This window comes from Meles meles, chromosome Y, assembly GCF_922984935.1.
Source record: "Meles meles chromosome Y, mMelMel3.1 paternal haplotype, whole genome shotgun sequence".
In the NCBI taxonomy this organism is placed as follows: Eukaryota; Metazoa; Chordata; class Mammalia; order Carnivora; family Mustelidae; genus Meles; species Meles meles.
Window position 1 is genome coordinate 11447703 of NC_060088.1, and position 25743 is coordinate 11473445.

General features: G+C 38.2%; 1 protein-coding gene across 1 annotated transcript in view; it reads right to left on the minus strand.

Annotated features, from left to right (window-relative positions):
• LOC123935787 (protein WWC3-like) overlaps nucleotides 1-25743 on the minus strand; it is a 227969-nt gene that overhangs the window by 74412 nt on the left and 127814 nt on the right. The window contains exons 4-7 of the mRNA XM_045996595.1: nucleotides 19759-19835; nucleotides 18490-18569; nucleotides 12152-12281; nucleotides 2364-2513 (exon numbers count right to left, since the gene is read on the minus strand). Coding sequence (XP_045852551.1) covers nucleotides 2364-2513; nucleotides 12152-12281; nucleotides 18490-18569; nucleotides 19759-19835 — 437 coding nt within the window. The remainder of the gene's footprint in view (nucleotides 1-2363; nucleotides 2514-12151; nucleotides 12282-18489; nucleotides 18570-19758; nucleotides 19836-25743) is intronic.

Below are 25743 nucleotides of genomic sequence, written 5' to 3' on the forward strand. Positions count from 1 at the left end.
TGACTTGATTCAATCCCACAGAAAGAATGGGGTAAAGGTGATGGTAAATCCTTTCTGTAATTACATTACAGTGGATTGTAACTTCAATGAAGTTAGCTAACTTTCTCTACTTACTTTTCAGCTTGGATATTTTGATGAAACAAATTGCCATGTTGCAGAGACCAAAGCAACCAGGAAAAGAGGACTTCAGTCCCATAATCTGTGATGAACTAAATCTGCTAAAATTCATGTAAACTTGAAAGCAGACCTTTCCCTCAGTTGACTGTTCACATGAGACTGAACCCCTACCTAACCTGGCAGCATGACTGAACTTTTGGAACTCTAAAGCAGAAGATCCTTGCCAGACTCCCAGGCAAGAAAACTCTAAAATAACAAATTGTAGCTGTTTTCATATGCTATGTTTTACCCTTAATTTGTTTTATATGAAGAGCTAAGTATGTAAGCCATGGTTTATATTTCTGTACAGGAATGTGATGTTGTAGAATGTTCAGGGCCTTAAAAAGGGTTGAAATGTTGATTTAAACCCACACCTTTCATACCTGCAAGATCTTAAATAATTTGGTATCTTAGTGTTCTCATTACATTATTTAATAGAAATATGAACAACTACTTAAAATGAGCTCATAGCTGGGAAGTTGCTAGTCCCAATATACAGCAAAGATTAGAACTAGAATGTAGATATCCCTAACTAGTTTGGAGAGAAATGAGTAACATCAAAACCTTTGTAATGATTCAGGTAGAATGTTGTATAACTGCATAACTAGCTCTACTGCATATACTTTTAGGACATTCTGCTGAATCATTACAAAGGTTTTGATGTAACCATTTCTCTCCAAACTAGTTAGGTATATCTACATTTTAGTTCTAATCTTGTGACAAGATACAATTATTTATCAAGGGAATTCAATGAGTCCTATTTATTCTCACACACTAAAAACTTCTGAACAAATACTGGACATTTCTGAGTTACAGATTCTTCTCCATAAAGAATGACCATACTCTTTTTTTTTTTTTTAATCTTATTTATCTTTTTGAGAGAAAAAGAGAGCAAAAGGGATGGGGAAAGAACGAGAGAAAAAAAATCTTAACCAAGCTCCACGCCCAGCAAGGATGCCATCATGGAGCCCAACATGGGGCTCAATCTCATGACCCTGAATCATGACCTGAGCCAAAAACAAGAATCAAATGCTCAACCAAGTGAGCCACCCAGATGTCCTGAGAATGATCATAATCTTTAAACATATGACTACATTTGGTTGAAAAAAAAAAAAGTGTAATTAAGAACAATATTGAGAAAAACAAAATTAGGATGTTCCACCAGATGCAAAATATAGTCATTATTGACCATATTACATTTCCTAAAAAAAGTAATATTTGGTAAAATTTCAAAATATTAGCTAATTATTTAAAATCCTGACTCTTCTTTTAATATTTTATTCTATCTTCAATATTTTTTCTTTAATTTACAGATACTCATCTTTATTTAATAATCCCTAAAAAGGAGAGGGCGTAAAAGACAGTGTCACTGGCTTTCCATTTGGTAATACATGGCAAATTTCATTTCATAACACTACAAATAGTATTTTAACTACTTCTAAACTTTTAACTAATTTTAGTTAAACTTTTGTAGTAAGTACTACAAAAGTAGTATTCTTAAATATTTACAATCCTGTTTTAAATGGTGATGAATTGTTGGTTAACTCAAGGATTCACAAATTATGAAAAGGGATTTTGGAAATTTTTCCAAGTCTGAAACAAAGTTAATTTTAATTCAGGTCTATAGCCTGACATTCTTTTATAATAATAATAAATGCTATGAAAATACAAACCAAGAGTGCACAGCTACAGAGTCATTAGAAATCACTGTTCTAAGTCAATGATCAACCAATTATGGCCAAGTTGCAAAATGGAATCTGCCACCTATTTTTAAAGTTTTATAGGAAAACAGCCACAACAGTTTGTTTATGTAGAATCTCTAACTGCTTTAGTCTTGAATAGTTGACAGACACTGCATCTCTGCAAAATCTAAAATATTTACTAACTGCTTCTTTACAGAAAAAGCTTGCCAATCTATCCATTGAAAAGTCATGTCCATGGAAAAGACATTTAAATTCAGCTCAAAAGGATTCTGCCATTTTTTTTTAATCCAGATCACAAGGATAAAGGTAGTTAGCAATCAATTGCATCCATATCACTGAACCTTCACAAGTGACTATCAGATAACAATACTTTGGTTTTGAACTTAACTTCATAAGAAACAAAACCATTTTGAAATGAAAAATGAAACAAAATTACTTATGACAAACACAAAATAAGCCCTTTTCTCTCTCAGCACATCATTTCTTATCCCCTACCAAGCATACCTCTTCAATGATGTCAGTCTGAGATCCAGCATCACAGAACTGTAGAGGCAAACAAGATTCTAAAGGTGGACCAGCATTATGAGGAAAATCTTGTAAAGAGTCAGTAATAAAGCAGTAATTCTTGAAACCATCAGTAAGCTTAGCCAGGCTCTGTAATATAGTGAAACAAACCATTTGAATGTAATGTTTCTCTTCAGCAGCCATTTCGTTTCTGTTTTAAGTCTCCAAATTAATTGCTGGAGAGGTAACCCACCCCACACCCTATTCTCATTATATTTAAAAGAAATGTCTTCCGCTATCTGCACCTTTAATAAAATTCTTAGTAATTTATTCAGTGATTGAATAATGGTGGTAAATTCTAAGTAAAATGGTGAATTATTATGGTATAATAATATTACAGCATTTTTACCAGTTTTTAAAACCTTTATGTTTCTTAGAGAAAAAAGGTAAATGACAGTATGAAAAACTGCTAAAACTAACATTCCTCCTGGAGATGTTCACAATCTAAGAAGAACTTAAAAGCAACACCTGATTATGCTTATGTACATTTAAAAATTGAGTACAAATTCACTTCATACATATTTAACAATTGTAAACTGAGCCATTCTGTGGGTTAGCACAATTGCTATATTATACAACCACCACACCTAACCAGTTATAAAACATTTTCATCACCCCAAAATAAAATTCATACCAAGACTAGATGGTCCCATTTACCAATCCCCATCTTTGAGCAACATCCAGTCCCCATTTTTGTCTGTCAATTTACTTATTCTGAATATTTCAGATAAATATAGACACAAATTCAAATGATTTGTACTTGGCTCCTTTCATTTAGCATAATGTTTTTGAGGCATATACACAGTAGAAGCAAAATCTCTCCTGAGCAGGCTTGACTTTATTTTTTATGTGTAGATATCCAGTTTTCCCAACATCATTTGTTGAACAGGCTGTCTTTACTCCATTGAATAGTCTTCACTGAATATCAATTAACCATGTATGTGAGACTTTATATATGGCAATCAATTCAACTGCCTTCTATATTTAGCCTTATGCCACTAGCCCACAGGTTGATAAAAGCTTTTTAGTAAGTTTTGTTACTAGGAATTATTAAGTTCTTCCATCCTTCTCTTTCTTTTTCAAAATGTTTTTTGTTATTTGAGGATCCTTGGAAATTCCACATGAATTTAAAGAAGGCTTTTTCTATTTCTGAAGGAAAAAAAGCCGCTTTGGGGTTTTGATAAAGATTGCAGATGCTATGAATAATATAGTCCTCTTAATATTAGCTCTTCAAATTCATTACCTCTAGATTTAATGCTTGTTACTTACCTCAACAATGTATTGTAGTTTTTAGTGTATAAATTTTTACTTCCATGGTTAAAGTTATTAGTAAATATTTTAAATGCTAATGCTACCATATAGAACTTTTGTCTCAATTTTCTTTGCAGACTGTTCACTCTTAGTACACAATATTCTATTACTTTTTTTAATCATTTATAATAGTTTTTATTATTTCTATATTTTTGTCAACATTTTCATTTTGTTCATATATAGTGTTGTAGGTTTTAGTTTTTCTTCAACTTTTTTTTCGTCCAGTTAGCCAACACATAGTACATCATTAGTTTTTGATGTAGTGTTCAATGATTCATCAGTCATATATAAAACCCAGTGCTCATCACAATATGTGCCCTCCTTAATACCCATCATCCAACTTTTTTTTTTTAAGATTTTACTGGGAGCGGCAAAGATTGTAGAGAACTAGGCGACCCTATTTCAACCGGTCCCCTGAATTGAGCTGGGATTCTAGCAGACCATTCTGAACGCCCACAAAGTCTTCCTGAGATGGAAGAATATGTATCTGGATCTCTACCAACAGAATATCTCCAGCGGCGGTTCTCGAGGTATGAAGCAGGGAGCCACGAATCTGCAGGCAGATATCAGAAGATAAATGGAAAGGGCAGGGAGCCTCCGGGATCTTCCACCACTGGTGTGCAAAAGCCTCCTGCACTGCAGACTGGGCACAGACTCACAGACTGATAGCAGCAGGGAAAGGACTTTAAGGCAGTGCCCCGACACTGAAACCCAAACTTGCAGACCCCATGTATAAACTGGGGATGACAGGCAGTTCTAGAAGCACAAAGGGCAGAGTCATAATTAGACCTAGAAGCAAGGGCTGGGAGTGCTGTGGTGAGTTGCACAAACCAGGTTGCTGCAGTTTTTGGCTGCACAGACAAAAACAGAGTCAGTGTGACCAGTAGTGCTTCCTGGAGAATAGGCTGTGATCTCTCTGTTCTGAGACAGAAGTTTGGATACAGTCACCTTTGTTGGGACTCTTGGAAGAGACGTGGAAAGCCACCAGGGAAAGCCACCAGAGAACAAAAGCCTCCAAAACTGGTTTTCACTGAATCCATCCTCCTCCCAACAGGGGGCAGAGCAACTCTGCCCAAACAGGGTTGCCTAAATAACAGCCTGGCAGACCCCTCCCCCCAGAATACAGGCTGAAAGAAAAAGAGGCCAACAACCCCAAGGTCCTTAAAAATCAGGTGCATCTTCTTGGATTGTGATCAATAGTTTAGACTCTGCACATTCCCTCAACCATCGCCCCCCCAACAGAATGATTAAGAGAAGGAACCCCAACACAGGAAAACGTCTGAGACTGTGACCTCTGCCACAGAACAAATGCATATGGATATAACCAAGATATCGGAAATAGACTTCAGGATCACAGTGATGCAGACAAGAGCTAGGATGCATGAACCGTTAATGGCAACATAGATTCTCTAAGGAAAAAGTGAGAGTTGATCTGGCAGAACTTAAAAATGCTCTCAGTACGATCCAATCTAATCTAGATACTCTAACAGCTGGAATAAACGGGGGAGAAGATAGAATTAGTGATCAAGAAGACAAACTGATAGAAAAGAAGAAACAGGAGCAGGGTGGAACAAACAGTTTAGAAGCCATGAAAACAGAATTAGAGAAATAAATGACACCATGAACATGCCAATGTCAGAATTATTGGGATCCCTTGGGGCGTGGAGAGAGAGAGGAAGGTATATTTCAGCACATCATAGCTCAGAACTTCCCTAAACTGGGGAATGAAATAAGCATTCCTATTCTAGAGGCAGCAAGGACCCCTCCAAGATCAAGATCAAGGAGAACACTCTGCCTTATAGTAAAACTCACAAATCTTAGAAACAAGAAACCATGTTAAGGGCAGTTAAGGGGAAGAGATTCCTTACATACAAAGGGAGGAACATCAGAATAATGTCAGGTCTGTCCATGGAGACCCGCAAGCCAGAAAGGGGTAGTAAGACATACGGTACTAATGAGAAGAACACGCACCCAAGGATTCTTTATCAGGCAAGGCTGACATTCAGATGGAGAGATAAGGAGCTTTCAGGTCCAACAGAAACTGAAAGAATATATGAAGACCAAGTCAGTCCTGCAAGAAATATTAAGGGGGTTCTATAAAAGGAGAAAGGCCCTAAGAGTGATACAGAGCATGGATATATAGAGACAGTCTATAGAAACAGGGACTTCACAAGCAACATGTTGACAATAAAATCATATCTGTCAATAATCACTCTAACATGCATGGCCGAGATGCTCCCATCAAATGGCACAGGGTTGCAGACTGGATAAAAAGACAGGACCCATCCATATGCTGTCTAAAGAGACTCATTTTGAACCTAAAGACACATTCAGGCTGAAAGTGAAGGGATGGAGAACATGATCCTAGCTAGTACATTATACAATACAATACAACAGCACATTAAAAGAATTATCCACCATGACCAGGTGGGATTTAACCCTGGGATACAAGGGTGGTTCAACATTAACAAATCAATCAGTGTGATAGAACACATAAATAAGAGAAGAGAGAAGAACCACATGGTCCTCTCAATGCATAAAAGCATTTGACAAAATACAGTATCCTTTCCTGATTAAAACTCTTCAGAGTATAGAGATAAATGGAACACTCCTCAACTTCATAAAACCCATCATGAAAAGCCCTCAGTGGCTATCATTCTCAATGGGGAAAAACTGACAGCCTTCCCTTAAGATCAGGAACACAAAAAGGATGCCCACTCTCACCACTGTTGTTCAACATAGCACTAGAAGTCCTAGCAACAGCGATCAGATGACAACAAGAAATAAAAGGTATTTAAATTGGCAATGAATTGCCCGCCCTCCCTCTCCAGAAAATAAATAAATAAATAAATAAATAAATAAATAAATAAATAAATAAATAAATTGGCAATGAAGAAGTCAAGTTTTCTCTCTGCACAGATGACACGATACTTGATGTGGAAAACCCAGAAGACTCCACCTCCAACTTACTAGAACTCATACAGCAATTCAGTAATGTGGCAGGGTACAAAATAAATGTACAGAAATCAGTTGCATTCTTATAAACACAGAAAGGGAAATTAGAGAATCAATTTCATTCACTCACTATAGCACCAAGAACCATAAGACACCTGGGAATAAACCTAACCAAAGAGGTAAAGGATCTGCACTTGAGGAACTACAGAACACTCAGGAAAGAAATTGAAATGACACAAAAAGATGGAAGACCATTCCATGCTCTTGGATTGGAAGAATAAATATTGTTAAATGTCTATAATACCTAGAGCAATCTATATTTTCAATGCCATTCTGATCAAAATTCCACCAGCATTTTTCAAAGAGCTGGAGCAAAGAATCCAAAAATTTTTTTTTTTATTTTTTTCCCCTTTTTATTGAATCCGAAAATTTGTATGGAATCAGAAGAGACCCCGAATTGCTAAGGAAATGTTAAAAAAGAAAAACAAAACTGGGGGCATTATGTTGCCTGATTTTAAGTTTTACTACAAAGCTGTGATCACCTAGACAGCATGGTACTGGCATAAAAACAGACACACAGACCAGTGGAATAGAGTAGAGAGCCCAGATATGGACCCTCAACTCTATGGTCAAATAATCTTCAACAAAGGAGGAAAAAAATATACAGTGGAAAAAAGACAGTCTCCCAATAAATGGTGCTGGAAAATTGGACAGCGATATGTAGAAGAATGAAACTCGACCATTCTCTTACACCATACACAGAATTAAACTAAAAATATATAAAAGACCTCGACATGAGACAGGAATCCATCAGAATCCTAGAGGAGAACACAGACAGTAACCTCTTCAACATAGGCCACAGCAACTTCTTCCAAGACACGTCTCCAAAGTCCAAGGAAACAAAGGGGAAAATGAACTTTTGGGACTTCATCAAGTGAAAACAGTCTGCACAGCAAAGGAAACAGTCAACAAAACAAAGAGGCAACCCACAGAATGGGAGAAAATATTCATAAATAACACTAGAGATAAAGGGTTGATGTCCAACATTTGTAAAGAACTCCTCAAACACAACACTCAAAAAACAAATAATCACGTCAAAAAATGGGCAGACATGGTCCTAAGAAGACATACAGATGGCTAACAGACACATGAAAAAATGTTCATCACTAGCCATCAGGGAGATTCAAATCAAAACGACATTGAGATACCCACCTTACACTAGTTAGAATGGCCAAAATTGACAAGGCAAGAAACAACAAATGTTGGAGAGGGTGTGGTGAAAGGGGAACCCTCTTACACTATTGGTGGGAATACAGCCACTTTGGAAAATGGTGAGGAGATTCCTTGAGAAATTAAAAATAGAGTTTCCCTATGACCCTGCAATTGCACTACTGGGTATTTACCCCAAAGACACAGATGTAGTGAAAAGAAGAGCCATCTGTACCCCAGTGTTTATTGCAGCAATGGCTACGGTCGCCAAACTGTGGAAAGAGCTGAGAAGTCCTTCAACAAAGGAATGGATAAAGAGATATGGTTCACATGTACACTGGAATATTACTCAGCCATCATAAAGAATGAATACCCAACTTCTGCATCAACATGAATGGGACTGGAGGAGCTTATGCTGAGTGAAATAAGTCAAACAGAGAGAGTCAATTATCATATGGTTTCCGTTGTATGGAACATAAGGAATAGCATGGAGGACATTAGGAGAAGGAAGGGAAAAATGAAATGGGGGGAATCAGTTGGGTTGGGGGGAGGAACCATGAGAGACTGTGGACTCTGAGAAACAAACTGGGGGTTTTGGAGGGGAGGAAGATGAGGGGATGGGTGAGCCCGGTGGTTGGGTATTAAGGAGCACTGGGTGTTATACACAAACAATGAGTTATGAAACACAACATCAAAACTAATGGCATACTGTATGATGACTAACATAATATAATTTAAAAAAAGATTTTCTTTATTTATCAGAGAGAGAGACCATAAGCAGAGAGGAGGGGTAGAGGGAGAAGTGGGCTCCCCACCAGAAAGGAGCCCCATGCAGGATTCAACCCCAGTACCCTTGGATCTTGACCCGAGGGGAAGGCAGATGCTTATCCAACTAAGCCACCCAGGAATCCTTTTCCTTAGACTTTTTGATCGGTTTTAAAATCTTTGTATAATATGTTTGGTACCTGAAATCCTTATGGATAGTTTCTGCCAATTTACCTTGCCCTTAGTAATGTATCATGTTTTCATGTTGAAAATTGAACATCTGACTAGAAATCAAATTACCCTTCTGCATGCTTTTTTTTTTTAAGATTTTATTTATTTATTTGACACAGAGATCACAAGTAGGCAGAGAGGCAGGCAGAGAGAGAGAGGAAGGGAAGCAGGCTCTTTGCTGAGCAGAGATCCCGATATGGGGCTTGATTCCAGGACCCTGGGATCATGACCAGAGCTGAAGGCAGAGGCTTTAACCCACTGAGCCACCCAGGTGCCCCCTTCTGCATACTTTTTTTTGAAGTCCATTTCTTTAGGACTTCTACAAATTATTTTATGAAATATTATTCCTTAACATCAATTTAATCACTACAGTCTGTGTTCCTTTAGTTTATGCTCAGATAGTTGATTGGTGAATTCCTTGATTGTAAGGTGATGAAGAAAACAAAAACAGACCACCTCTCTGGCTTTTACAGGTAAGCTCTGTTCTCAGGCACTTGTTCACTGTCTATTTATACTTGCCCTGTGGCTACAGATCAGCCCGCAGTAAAACCTTAAAACTTCACTGCAAACTTTTCTGAGGGTATGTTTTGCTTCTGGAAAGATTTTTTAATTTCTCATTATATATGGATGCTGCAAATTGCCCTAATGTTCCACTGTCTCACCCTAACTTTTCATCAGGGCTTTAAATGATCTCTTATATGTTTCTCCTGATAATCTCTTGTCCCAAGCACATCTATATTTACAGTCTGCCCTATAATTTTTAGCACACTATCTGATGCTTTTCCCAAAGCATCAGATTCTCCAAATTAAGCAAAAAGAACAATTCCCATCACTTTTTTTAGGTAACCCCAAAAGGGATTATAAAGGAAATATGTAATATTTTGTAAATAAGGTCTCCTGTGATCCCTCCAATTCAGGTATGAGGGAAACTAGATTAGTGCTTGGTCAAAACCAGGGCAATAGTACACAGAGGAAGGAATGGGTGAGTCTAAGTAAAAATGCCATGAAGTTTCCTACTGTTTTAAAGATAACATTTTTCTTCATTGTGTATTTTTGCTTGTTTTCTATAAGCCTTTGTCTGCAGAGTGCCTACAAAGTTAGTTAAGATAGTTTCTCAGTGTTTTTTTTTCCCCCCGTTTGTTTGTTTCTATGGGGAAACAAGTACTTGGAGGTTCTGAATTGCCAGTTTGCTGATGTCACTCCTATTATTGTTTAGAACCTGATATTTTACATCCTAATGCTACATGGTCCAAAAGTAAACTCATCTGAATGCTAGTTTATTAGAAGTTAGAGAAAATGTATGTTCTGGTAAATGGAATATCTTTGTGTGAAACTAAACGGAAATCAGATTTCCAATCATTGATTTTATACTTCTGAATAGATCACCCTTCAGCAAATTCTAGGACTACAATGCCCAGGTGCACTGTAACTTGTGCGTTTTATTATAGACTTAGATCTGTTAGAAGGAGACAACTTTGTGAAGTTATTACAAAAAAGGTAAAATAAATGATTTAATTTCACTGAACCTTAAATTTACCAATTTTAATGGAAGAGAAAGATGCTCTTGCCTCTCACTAGAGCTTCTTACAGTTCGAGAAGCTATGCACAAAGATGCTGAGGACTAAAACTTCTTCCAGAAAATGTATATGTTTTCTCCACCAAGGCAACTTGGTAGCTTATCAAGTGCTATACACTGTGGCCACAAGAGAGTCCAGCTCAACCACCTAAATCAATGTCTGCCTATCTCTTTTGTGGAAAACATGTGATTCCCTGTGAAATTTTATATAGGATTATGGGTAATGCACACAGAACACCTTGTTCAATCCCACAGCCTTCTTGTTATTATAGTTCAAAATAAATCTAAAAATTGTACATTTACTTATCATGACCTGGAGACATGATTTAAAAATACATTCTATTCACCAAACCTGGTGTAAGACCTAGAGAGTTGAATTTTTACTACCACCCAGGAATTGTACATAGTGCAACCTAACGCTCTTTGATTTAGGAAGCACTGCTATACATTCCAATTATGTGTGTAAGTGTCTCATTTTGCCTAGTTTGATCTTTGTCTATATGCTTTACATTATGTAGAATGTAGATAAATGTCTAGGTAAATGTCTATGAGGCATTAGGTGCACAGTTAGTCTATTCAATACACGAAGTAAAAGTGAGAAAAAAAAAAAAAAAAAGGCAAAAGCCAGACCCACAAAAGAAAGAACTGAATGCATTTTCACCACAAGAAAAAAAAGACCCTTAGGGTGCCTGAGCAGTTCAGATGGTTAAGCAATTGCCTTAGGCTCAAGTCATGATCTCCAGGTTCATAGCACTGAGTACCACATCAGTGTCCCTGCTCAGCAAGGAATCTGCTTCTCCCTCTCTTTGTGCCTCTCCCCCTACTTGTATGCTCTCACTCTCTGTCTCTCAAATGAATAAATAAAATCTTTAAAAAAAAAAAAAGAAAGAAAGAAAGAAAAAGAAAAAAAGACCATCATACATTCATTTATAAACGTTTGTCTTTTTAGAAAAAGAAGTTGCATGATTTAAAGGGACAAAAATAAATAAGTAAATAAACAAGTAGATAAAATAAAAGTAAAAAGTCCTCAGATGTGTATCTTTAAAACATCCACATCAATGGAATACTATGTAGCTATAACAAAAGACTGAAGAAGCTCTTTGTACAAGACGGGTGTCTGGGTGGTTCAGCTTTTAAGCATCTGTCTTCAGCTCAGGTTATGATCTCGGGATCCTGGGATTGAGCCCAGCATCAGGCTCAGTGGGGAGCCTGCTTTTCCCTCTCCCAATGCCCTCTGCCTGTGTCCCCTCTTTCGCTATCTCTATCATATAAATAAAATCCTAAAAAAAAAAAAAAGGAAAAAGCATAGGATATTTTTATTACATCAGTAAAAGAACACACAAAAAAACAGTGCATATATAAATAATTAGCTTTTGTGTGAAATAAATTAACCAGCTTGTGTGTGTCTTTATTAATAGTAGAAAAGTACCCAAGAAAATAATAAAAGTAGTTACGAGGGATGATTATATGACTTACCTTATACCTTTTGAATTATTTTGACTACTAAATAACGTGAATGTGTTACCTATTGTAAAATCTTTTAAAATTCATACAAGTAAATATTAGTATATTATAAACCTATTAAGTTAATTTAATGTGTGTAAAATACATATGTGTATCTTTTTTTTAATAAAAGAGAGACAAGCAGACCAGCATGTAAATGAGCAGCTGGGCCCCTTACCTGCATCAAGTCCTGCCTCTCCCTCTCAGTAGTGCAAATGGCTTTCTTAATACTACGGATCTCACTCATTATAGCCTGTGCCTCATCCAGTTTGTAAGTGGTGTGAGCAGTTGACATCTTATGATCAATCCTTGTTAACAAAGAAAAATAAGAGTCACTCCACACTAGATCACATTTCCATTAAACAAACAAAAATGGCAAAAGCTTTGTAGAAAAGAGAGACAATAGGAAAAAAAGCCTTTTTTTCCTTGTGGGACAATAAAAAGAACTGAAACGTGGCTGCACAGATGAACTCCTTTATTCTGTGAGCATCTCACAGAACTGAGGAATTTCCCAAGTGCAGAACCATATCTTCTTAGTTTATTTCCACTATGTAGGTTAGTGATCAAAAGTGTTTATGAAATACAAGTAAGATCTCTGTGCAAGTAGAATATTTGGGAAATAGCTAAAAGTAGTAAATTTTTGGTAACACCACATAGGCCAAGTTAGAAAATTGTATATTTCCTCTGTATAATCTCTTTTATTTTTTTATTCCAATTTATCACCTGGCTCCATCTTTTCTTCAATCCCAATATACACATAGTGTGTATTTTTCCCAGGTTTTTTCATCCTTTCTTTTTCCATTTCTTTGTCTTTTCTCCATCACTCACTCCTCCTTTCTTTAGATTGGTTTTTTTTTTATATCTGTCTGTGCACATGTACACATTCATTTTTCTTTCCTTCATTTATCCACACATATATTTATTCAAATTAGTTTACTTTGTCCCATTCTTCTCCTCGTTTCCTTACTTCTCTCTCTCTACCTCCCACTCCCCCTCTCCTTTCCCTCCTTCTCTCCTCCTCTCTCTGTTCACCCTTCCCTCTCTCCTTCTGGCCAGTATACCCTTACACACAGGAGGCATGGTCTGTGTGGTGGAAGCAGAGCACTGACCAAGCCAAGGCTTGGCTCCGGCTCTCACAGAGCAGGCAGTCTCCTACAGCACACCCTTTCTCTCACCTTCCCTATCTAGGTCTTGAGCCTTGGAGGCCCTCAGGGCCAAGAAGGCTAAAATACTTTAGTCCAGAAGTGGCATGAGCTCCTTCTCTAGAAAGCCATGAGCAGTCCTTTCAGATTCCAGCGGCACCATTCCAACGGTCCTTACACAAAACTGTTTCCCCCACGTGACCAGGGAATCTGGATCCTCAACGATGGCCAGGCCGCACTCCCTGATTCTCCGCTCACGGAAGCATCCTGGCAGGCTGCTGAAGACCAGCAAGACTCCAGGGTTACACCAGAACCCTGGGCAAGTCGCTTCAACTCTTTATACCTCTGTTTAATGTTCTCCCCATTTAAGGAGAAAATGTCAGGAGAAAGCCTACCTGGCAGGACGCCTTACATGTAATCTCTACGGGGATTGTTCTGACTGTCAGGACAACACTGAAGCTGTGTACTCATGGGAAACAAAGTAAAAAACTCACCAGCTCTGGTACTCTAACCCCAGAGTTGAACCATTGGCAACCTTGAAAGAGAAGGACAAACAGGAAAAGCAAGAAACCATTCCCTCACTTGGAATCAGGCCTTAGGGCTCAACAGCATTGCTATGATTGCCTCAGCTCAAATGATATGTTTATGGAAACTAGTCCTGAGTCATCTTTCATAGAGTGGATGCAGGTACATCATGGGTCCCCACACATTCAATAATGACAAACTTACATCCCAACATTGCTTAGCCACATGGCTATTCTTCCATAATGTTTCTCAAACACATGTTACTATGACATGTTTTTGTATGTACAAAGCAGAAGGCTTTACTTTTATATTTTTATTAGAAAGTACATTTTTTTTACCTGTAGATTGTCCCACACAGAGGAAGTGAGCATGAACTAAAACTTGTACTATGGAGGTATCTTTTTCTAGTTTCACTAAGTCCTGACTTCAGCCATTTTATTCAACAGTTCATGTAAATGAATCAGGTGGTAAGCTCTGACACTACATTACCTTTGTGTCATCAGAATGTCCCTGGCACAGAACAAGCACTTGTGGCTATGGAAAATTAGGAGCCAATAGTGAGGATGGCAGCACTAGGCATAATGGCCCTTAATCATTTTAAAACTTTTACATGGTCCCTCAAAACCACACCCACTTCCACCAAAATGACTGGATTTGTTCCTCACTACCAACCATTAGACACTTACAGACTTGTACAAATCAACTGCAGTATCTATGAGGGCTCCACCCTCTACTTTCTTACTCAGCACTACCTCACAACAAAATAAATATAACCCATGCCAATTCTGCCGTGGAAGCACCTGTATAGTTGAGCAGCATGATGCGAAACGAATGGAACCAGAAGTCCAGAAAGAACTCCAAGACCTAGCTCTTATGCAAGTTAACTGTGTCATTTGGAGAAGTCTCTGAACTCCTCAGAGCCTTGATGACTTCATGAAGATGCTAAGCTTCCAATGGGGTTCCCAAACCCAGCTAATCACCAAAACTATCTAGGTCCCTAACAGATATTCAATGCCTACAGACTCTCTGCAGGAGCAACTAGGAAATGTACTAACCTACCAACTAAGTCCCAGAACCACTAGGTTGGAAGAGCCTCTTCTTACACTAATTATATTAATCTGGTCCACCTTATAAAACAGTTATAGTTAGACTGAACTCTATACTGTTAACACACTTCTAAATAGCTAGCAAGAGAGTAGAAAGAGTTCTGTGATACAGAACTATTCTTTATACAAGGACAAAGCAACACCAGAAATAGATAGGAATTCCGCTCCATTTCCAATCTAGAGGTCAGGCTGGGAGTGAGATATCTTGTATAGGGCTGTTCATCCAGGGAATGTGGAACTCAAAGACATATGATGTAGGAAAACATAAAAATAAAAGAACATTTGCACTGTTGTACAGATAATAAGAGTCTCTAACGTGAGGCAGAAATAAAAGAACATCCACCTCATAGCACTAGATCTCCCAAGAAGTTGTCCCAAATTTCTTCATGAATAATCTGAACTTATTTACATAATAATGTCTCCCTTTATTTATCCTCTGATAAAGATGTACACACACACAAACACTTATGTCTGTAATTCAATTTTATTTAATTTTTATAGTTTAATTTTATTAATCCATTGAGTCTGTAAGACTTTCAAACAAAACACCCAAAGCCCAGGAAATCTGATTTCTTTGTAACAGTCAATGACCAGCCCTTCTACTAACCAGGTCTTCTGGTCCTCCAGGATGAAAAATACTGCAAATAGATCATTATCTGAAACTGACATTCACATGCAGAAATGAAACTCCACTACACAGAACAAAACTTTTTCAATTGCTTGAAAATGAAAGCTAAGCAAATAGTCATGGAAGTACAGACACACATAGGTAGTGTTAAGGCTATAATGCGAGCCACTATCCATGTCAGTTCCACTTTATACTTAAGTTTTGTGACTTCCTTATGGCTTTTAATAGCAATAAAGCCTAAGTGTGGCCATCACTAAATGCAGGAATTGAGACACCAGGTTCTATGATGGGAAAGGCTGTCAAGAGTCCAGGTCAAGGCACCCTGTTAGGGCATCAGGTTCTATAATGGGAATGGCTGTCACAGAGAGGAAAACAGGCCATAAGTCCCCTCAGGGAGAGGGATCAGAAGCCCTCATTCTGGGATTCATCCCTCAGTAGACACTGCAGAGCACCTTGGAGAATGACAGTTCAACTTCAAGGCCACGGACCTACACTTTCACCTTAGCTCTATCCAAGTGGCTCTGAGACCTCAAACAGAATGCAGATTTGCCTAAAACAGCTGTTTCCATTCTGTTCCAAGCATGTCCTGGCATAAGGATCAAGAACAGCTAAAGAGAGAGCCTGTCTAGGGCTTGGGGACCTCCCCTCTGTTTCAGCAGCACCTTCCCTTTGCTCTGTTTCAGACATTCTGATTCTACAGAAGATATCATTTGCAGGAAAGGAAAAGGAAAAAGACTCCACTGTTCAAAAAGTATGAAAGCTACCGGGGAACACGATCATGAAGTCCTACTACTTCAGAGAGAGTATTATTTTAAAATATATTGTTACCTAGAAATAAACCTAGAGGAAGAGGTCAAAGATGTGTCCCATTTCCAGGGTACAGTCACGACCAACAGCCATGTCCACATAAAAAGCAATCCCTATAAAAATCATGCCAGCATTTTTCACAGAACTGTAACAAATGCTTCTTCAAAGAGGGAATCCCCAGACAACAAGTCCTCGAAGGAGCAAAGGGAAAGAGGAGAAAGAACACCAAACCCAGAAGCATCACATTTCGGGACCTCAGGCTAGTGACACAGCTGTCACTGACAGTATGTTCCTGGCACCAAGGGAACAGAAGGGAGAACTCAGACATGGACCCTACACTTGTTGGTCAAGGAATCTTGGACAGAGCAGGAGAGAATGAATATCCAACGGACAAAAGATAGTCTCCTCCCCAAACAGTGGTGGGAATGCTGGACCAACAGCCACATGCAGAAGAAGGACACTGGACCCCTTGCTTTCTCCATACACAGAAATCCACTCAAAACAGACCAAAGACCTACACAGTAGACAGGAATCTGGCAACATCCTAGAGGAGATGGCAGGCAGCACCCACTTTGAGCTGGGCTGTAGCAACATATTGCTCCGCACATCTCCAGAGGCAAGGGGAAAAAAGGCATAGCAATTGTGCTAGTAGGTATCTACTCAAAGGATACAAAAATATAGATTCAAAGTCATACTCACATCTGAATTTTTATAGCAGCTTATCAACAAGAGCCAAACTATGGAAAGAGCCCAGATGTCGATCAACAGATGAATGGATAAAGAAGATGTGGGCTATATATACAATATAACATTACTCAGCCATCAGAAAGAATGAAATATTACCATTTGCACTGACATGGATGGAAGTAAAGGCTATTATTATTTATGTTAAGTGAAATAAGTCAGTGAGAGAAAGACAAATACCATATGAGTTCACCCATATGTGGAATTTACAAAAGAAATGAACAAGAAAAAAAGCAACATGCCAAAAAAAAGAAAAAGAAGAGGAAAGGAAAGAAAAAGAATGGAAAAAGAAGGAAAAGAAAAGAAAGGAAAGGGAAAATTAAAGAAGAGAAAAGAAAAGGAAGGAAAAAGAAAAGAAGAGTAAAGAGAAACAGAGTCCTAACTCTAGAGAACACACTGATGGTTACCAGAGGGGAGGTGCATGAGGAATGGGTGAAACAGGTGATGATGGGCACTAAGTAATGTACGGAAGTGTTGGATCACTATATTATGTACCTGAAACTGTACCTTCATATACTTAAAGAAAAAAGGATAGTAACCACATGGATTATTACCATTAATTCAAGGTTGACCATGTATAATATTCTAGACAATATTCTGGCACAATGGTTACTATTTATAAATGAAGGAGAAAAGATGGCACAAAAATGTAAAGTTTGTTCCCAAGTTCAGAAGGTGAAGACATGCTGCAAATAGAGAATGACAGCATTTAATAAGTGAGCAATTAATTTTAAGAACAAGGTAATGATTTGTAAAATAACTTGTGTCCATTAAATTTGTTGACAGTATAACTGACAAACTATAAGAAATTCATTTCTAAACTCTTAGTGAGAATAAAGATTCAAAAAGGAGGAAGACAGATAGACAATGGAATGTTGTATGATGATGTAAATGTTATATTATCTGCGCTGTCCAATTCAGTGGCCAGTACCACCATGGTACTCAAGTGTGGTGAAATCTGCCTGCCCAAGAGATATGTCATTGTTGGTGTATATTATTGGTTGTCCACATCACAGAGGCACTAATTGACATCTACTGGGAGAAATCAGGAATACTGTGAAATATTCTAAGGTGCACAGGGCATCCAGAACAAACTAATAATGGGACAACCAAATATCTCAAATATGCTCAATTGAACAAAGCCTGAATTGACCACCTGTGGCTACTGAGCACTTGAAATAGGTCTTGTGAGAATGGAGAACTTAATTTTAAAATTTAATTTGAAACAACTTAATTAAGATTAATTTATTAATTTAATAATTTAATTTAATATCTTAATTTAATGATTATATAGCTTTATTTGCACATACATAAGTTATAATGCTATATGCAATGAGCATAAATACAGAAGTAATCTTTTTTTTCCCAAATATTTCCATTTAAACTAATGAGCACCTTTAAGGAAAAGAACGAGTCTCAGGCTTTAGGGTTGGGAAATAAAGGAGCATAAAGAAAAGCATAAAAGGGAACGCTGGCCCGGCTGGAGCGCCAGGCCAGGCAGTGCACGGGGAGCACAGGAGGAACCGCCAGGAAGGGCGCCCCTCCCGCAATCGGGGAGACTCACTCTCGCAGGGTCTCCACCCCCTTCTCCTTGGACTGCAGCTCCTGCTTCATCTGCGTCAGCTCGTGCTTCAGTCTGGAAAGCTGAGGACAAATGACATTTTTTTTTTTTTCTCAAAGAAAATGTGGTGAAAATGACGTCGGCGGTTGTCCGCACTGTCACCTACGTTCCGGATTAGCTCACAACCCACCAGGTCGCCTCCCCCATCCACGGATTTCCCTCTGGCTTACACCCAGCGGCCATCCTGGAAGAAGTGTCCCACGGAGATGCGAACCTCCCGGATCCCGGACAGGCTCCTGCCTCTGCGGAAGCGGCCACCGCTCTCTTTTTCAAGGCGCTGATGACCCGTTACCATCAGCAAACCACGTCCCGCTGTTTTCACCTTCCCTCTGCTTACTGCTTAGATCCAGCCCTGCAGCGCTGTCGCTAAAAGGATGCTGTCCCACCCGGGAAAGTCAGTCCCCTGAGCGCCCCCACCAGCAGCTTCCAGCACCCACTGCAGGTGTCAAGACTCAGGGGCTGGGCCTGGCAGCTCCCAGGTCTCACTGACGCCCCACGTGTGTTGCTCAGGTGCGCCGGGCTTTGAGAACCACTGCCCTGAGACATTCTGGTTTCGGGAACGAGACACCAGAGGAGGAGGCCTCGTTTCCAAGGTGTCTGCCACGCTTTGCTGCAACTGCAACACGACGGTCCCCCTTCCCTTACACCCAAGACGGGGCTGAAGGGATGACCCGGGGCGGCACATAGTGAGCTCCAGTGTCACTGGCAAGGGGCCTCAGAACCTTCTGGTCAAACGGCACTGCAGGAAGGCTCTCCCTAGGATTACAGCAACCAGGGGACACGGGCAGGTGCTAAAGCTGCCGACGGTCAAGGCTGGCATCCCACTAATAAAGGGAATCAGTCCATGGAGATTAGGGCCTATCGTCCAAAAATAATTTCAAATGGAAGTGAATCTTGCCCCATAACACTAAGATGTATACAAGCAATTTTCTGTTAGATGAGCTAAGGTTTTAACATGAAATATTTTTCTTCCTAAATAAACCATGTTCAGTGACCTTGCACAAAAAAATGCACATGGTCATCCCCCAATACAATGACAATATCCTGACCTCCACAGTTTCCATCCCAGACCCCCTGAAAAAAATGAGAAGCTTCAGATAGCTTATCATGTATCATCAATAAAAACTAAACTATACCAAGCGAAACAAAACAACACACACACATAAAAAAAATATGGTGCTTCTACTTGTGATAAACACTCATTTTACTCACCCTATCCCGATGACTTGCTATTTCCGCTTTAATCTGAAGTGGATTGTATTTAGTATTTGTTGAACATCCTGAAAAGGCTACATAAATAAAAAGAAATATTTTATTCTACAAAGATCCTTTAAAATAAATAAAAGTATTTAGACCAAAAAAATTCAGATCCATCTTATTAAATAATTAGTCCTTAGTGTCAGACATACAACTTATCATTAGCACTGCGATGAAAGAATTAACATTTCACAGACTCAAATTTCCTTAATAGTTGATTATTGGGTGATATTTTGTTGGCAATAACTAATAAAAAAAGAAAGAACCAATCAAAAAAGAAACAAGAAAAGTCCGCACAGGGCCCCTAGGTGGCTCAGTCGAATAAGCGTCTGCCTTATTTCATACTTCCAGGGTCTTGGGATTGAGTCCTGCATCAATGCAGGACTTAACTCAACGGGGTAAGTTAACTTAACTCAACTTAACTCAATGCAGGTCCTTACTCAACAGGGAGTCTGCTTCTCCCTCTCCCTCTACTTCTTCCCCCTGCCTGTGCATGCACTCTCTCTCTCAAATAAATAAATAAAAGAAAATAAGGAAAAAAGAAAGCCCCTAGAATCAAAGAACCAATAAATGATTACAAGCCTACATGATACAGTGTTAGCAGACAAGAATTAACTGCTTGTCTATATGCTATTAATAAATAAGTGGGATTTGAAATTAAAGTAAAATGTCATTTATATAATACCACAAAAATACAAAATGCTTAGGAATACATCTAACAAAACTTGTACAAAATCTTTACGAGGGGGCGCCTGGGTGGCTCAGTTGGTTAGGCATCTGCCTAAGGCTCAGGTCATGATCCCAGGGTCCTGGGATCGAGTCGCACATCGAGCTCCCTACACTCTCTGCTTCTCTCTCCCTCTGGAACATATTCTTTTTTCTTTTTTTTTCTTTTTTTAAATTTCTTTTCAGCATAACAGTATTCATTGTTTTTGCACCACACCCAGTGCTTCTGGAACATATTCTTAACATGTGATCCTGCAACTGCATTCACTGGTATTTACCCAAAGAAGCAGAAAATTTATGGTCACAAAAAAACCCGCCAACTCAAAAAACAAACAAATGAAAAAACCTGCAAACTCGGTAATGGGGAGGGCACGTTTTGCATGGAGCACTGGGTGTTGTGCAAAAAGAATGAATACTGTTACGCTGAAAAAATAAATAAAATGGAAAAAAAAAAACCCTGCAAACTCTACCAAGGACATAATTTATAAATGCTGAAATATGAAAGCAACAAAGAGGTACTTCAGTAGATGAATAAACAGTGGTTCATCCAGACAAGAAAATATTAATCATTGTTAAAAAGAAATTCGTCATGTTTTATAAAGAAAACCTTAAATATAAAGAAGTCAATCTGAAAAAGGCTACACACTATATGATTCCAAGTCCATGACACTCTGGAAGTGGATGAAGTATGGAGACAGTTAAATGATCAATAAGGGGAAATAATAAATAGAAAGTGTGAAAATACTGTGGTACTATATTGATGGATTCCTGCTATTATCCATCTGTCCAAACCTATAAAATATACAACACCAAAGTGAACCCTAAAATTAAAATGTGGACTTTGGATGATAATGACATGTTAATGTAGGTTCATGAACTCTCACCAATGTGCCACTCTAGTCCATGACGCTTACACAGGGAAGGACATGCATTCATAGGGGCACTTATATAGGGGAGGACATGCATGTGTAGGGCCAGTGAGATAAGTAAACTTTCTGTTGAATTTTGCTGTGAACATGAAACATATGAAATATAAAGTTGGAAATTGGAGGGGGAGACAAACCATGAGAGACTGTAGACTCTGAGAAACAAAGTGAGGGCTTTGGAGGGGAGAGAGGTGGGGAATTGGGTGAGCCTGTTGGTGGGTATTATGGAGGGCACGTATTGCGTGAAGCACTGGGTGTGGTGCATAAACAATGAATCTTGAAACACTAAAAAAAAATAAATTTTTTAATTTTTAATTTTTTTATATTTATAAATTTAAAATATATTTATATTTATATTTATAAATATAAATATATTTATATTTATAAATATAAATATATTTATATTTATAAATATAAATATATTTATATTTATAATTTATAAATATAAATATATTTATATTTGTATTTTTTAATTTAAAATTATTAATTTTTAATAAAGAAAAAAAGAAGTGGGTCTTGTTTTCTTATATTTATTTATTATTTATTTATAATTTATTTAAATTTATATAAATTATATATTTATTTATTATATTATTATATTTATATTTATAACTTATAAATATAAATATATTTATATTTTTTTAATTTAAAATATTAATTTTTAATAAAGAAAAAAAGAAGTGGGTCTTTTTTCTTTTTTTTTTTTATATTTATATTTATTTGTTTATTTACAGCATAACAGTGTTTATTGTTTTGGCATCACACCCAGTGCTCCATGCAGTACGTGCCCTCCCTATTACCCACCACCTGGTTCCTCAACCTCCCACCCCCCCACCCCCCTGCCGCCCCTTCATAACCCTCTGGTTGTTTTTCAGAGTCCATAGTCTCTCATGGTTCATCTCCCCTTCCAGATTCCCTCAACTCCCTCTCCTCTCCATCTCCCCATGTCCTCCATGTTATTTGTTATGCTCCACAAATAAGTGAGACCATATGATACTTGACTCTCTCCGCTTGACTTATTTTGCTCAGCATAATTTCTTCCAGTCCTGTCCATGTTGCTACAAAAGTTGGGTATTCGTCCTTTCTGATGGAGGCATAATACTCCATTGTGTATATGGACCACATCTTCCTTATCCATTCATCCGTTGAAGGGCATCTTGGTTCTTTCCACAGTTTGGCGACCGTAGCCATTGCTGCAATAAACATTGGGGTACAAATGGCCCTTCTTTTCACTACATCTGTATCTTTGGGGTAAATACCGAGCAGTGCAATTGCAGGGTCATAGGGAAGCTCTATTTCTAATTTCTTAAGGAATCTCCACACTGTTCTCCAAAGTGGCTGCACTAACATGTATTCCCACCAACAGTGGAAGAGGGTTCCCCTTTCTCCACATCCTCTCCAACACATGTTGTTTCCTGTCTTGCTAATTTTGGCCATTCGAACTGGTGTTAGGTGGTATCTCAATGTTGTTTTAATTTCAATCTCCCTGATGGCTAGTGATAATGAACATTTTTTCATGTGAATGATAGACATTTCTATGTCTTCATTGGAGAAGTGTCTGTTCATATCTTCTGCCCATTTTTTGATATGATTATCTGTTTTGTGTGTGTTGAGTTTGAGAAGTTCTTTATAGATCCTGGATATCAACCTTTTGTCTGTACTGTCATTTGCAAATTTCTTCTCCCATTCCGTGGGTTGCCTCTTTGTTTTGTTGACTGTTTCCTTTGCTGTGCCAAAGCTTTTGATCTTGATGAAGTCCCAAAAGTTCATTTTTGCTTTTGTTTCCTTGGCCTTTGGAGACATATCTTGAAAGAAGTTGCTGTGGCTGATATCGAAGAGGTTACTGCCTATGTTCTCCTCTAGGATTCTGATAGATTCCTGTCTCATGTTGAGGTCTTTTATCCATTTCGAGTTTATCTTTGTGTACGGTGTAAGAGAATGGTCCAGTTTCATTCTTCTACATATCGCTGTCCAGTTTTCCCAGCACCGTTTATTGAAGAGACTGTCTTTTTTCCATTGGATATTTTTTCCTGTTTTGTCAAAGATTATTTGACCATAGAGTTGAGGGTCCATATCTGGGCTCTCCATTCTGTTCCACTGGTCTATGTGTCTGTTTTTATGCCAGTACCACGCTGTCTTGGTGATCACAGCTTTGTAGTAAAGCTTGAAATCGGGTAACGTGATGCCGCCAGTTTTGTTTTTGTTTTTCAACATTTCCTTAGTAATTCGGGGTCTCCTCTGGCTCCATACAAATTTTAGGATTATTTGCTCCAGCTCTTTGAAAAATATCGGTGGAATTTTGATCAGAATGGCATTAAAAGTATAGATTGCTCTAGGCAGTATAGACATTTTAACAATGTTTATTCTTCCAATCCAAGAGCATGGAACAGTCTTCCATCTTTTTGTGTCTTCTTCAATTTCTTTCATGAGTGTTCTGTAGTTCCTCGAGTACAGGTCCTTTACTTCTTTGGTTAGGTTTATGCCCAGGTATCTTATGGTTCTTGGTGCTATAGTAAATGGAATCGATTCTCTAATTTCCCTTTCTGTATTTTCATTGTTGGTGTATAAGAAAGCCACTGATTTCTGTACATTGACTTTGTATCCTGCCACGTTACTGAATTGCTGTATGAGTTCTAGTAGTTTGGGGGTGGAGTCTTTGGGGTTTTCCATATAAAGAATCATGTCATCTGCGAAGAGAGAGAGTTTGACTTCTTCCTTGCCAATTTGGATACCTTTTATTTCTCTTTGTTGTCTGATTGCCGTTGCTAGAACTTCTAATACTATGTTGAACAAGAGTGGTGAGAGTGGGCATCCTTGTCGTGTTCCTGATCTCAACGGGAAGGCTGCAAGCTTTTTCCCATTGAAGATGATATTTGCTGTGGGTCTTTCATAGATAGATTTTATGAAGTTCAGGAATGTTCCCTCTATCCCTATACTTTGAAGCGTTTTCATCAGGAACGGATGCTGGATTTTGTCAAATGCTTTTTCTGCATCAATTGAGAGGACCATGTGGTTCTTCTCTCTTCTCTTATTGATGTGTTCTATCACACTGATTGATTTGCGAATGTTGAACCAACCTTGCAACCCAGGGATGAATCCCACCTGGTCATGGTGGATAATCTTTTGAATGTGCTGCTGGATCCTGTTTGCTAGGATCTTGTTGAGAATCTTTGCATCCATATTCATCAGTGATATTGGGCTGAAATTCTCCTTTTTGGTAGGGTCTTTGCCTGGTTTGGGGATCAGGGTAATGCTGGCTTCATAAAAAGAGTCTGAAAGTTTTCCTTCTGCTTCAATTTTTTGGAACAGCTTCAGGAGAATTGGTGTTATTTCTTCTTTGAAAGTTTGGTAGAATTCCCCAGAGAATCTGTCAGGTCCTGGGCTCTTGTTTTTTGGGAGGTTTTTGATCACTGCTTCAATCTCATTACTAGATATCGGTCTATTCAGGTTGCCAATTTCTTCCTGGTTCAATTTTGGGAGTTTGTAGCTTTCCAGGAATGCATCCATTTCATCTAGGTTGCTTAGCTTATTGGCATATAACTGTTGGTAATAATTTCTGATGATTGTTTCTATTTCCTTGGTGTTAGTTGTGATCTCTCCCTTTTCATTCATAATTTTATTAATTTGGGGTTTCTCTCTTTTCTTTTGGATTAGTGTGGCCAATGGTTTATTGATCTTATTGATTCTTTCAAAAAACCAGCTTCTAGTTTCATTGATACGTTCTACTGTATCTCTCGTTTCTACCTCATTGATCTCTGCTCTAATCTTGATTATTTCCCTTCTTGCATGTGGAGTTGGTTTGACTTGTTGTTGATTCTCCAGTTCTTTAAGGTGTAGAGACAGCTGGTGTATTCTGGATTTTTCAATGTTTTTGAGGGAGGCTTGGATGGCTATGTATTTCCCCCTTAGAACCGCCTTTGCTGTATCCCATAGGTTTTGGACCGACGTGTCTTCATTCTCATTGGTTTCCATGAATTGTTTCAGTTCATCTTTGATCTCCTGGTTGATCCAAGCATTCTTAAGCAAGGTGGTCTTTAGCTTCCAGGTGTTTGAGTTCCTTCTGAACTTTTCCTTATCCATTCTGACACCATATGTCTTTTGAATGCAGTATTTAGTCCATTTACATTCAAAGTAATTATTGAAAGTAATATATTCATTGCCATTTTGTTTGTTTCATAGTTATTTTTTGTTTTCTCTACTTCTTTCTGTTGTGCTCTCTTCTCTCATGATAAGCTGGTGTTTTTTGGTGATATACTTGGATTCCTTGATTTTTATTTCCTGCATACCT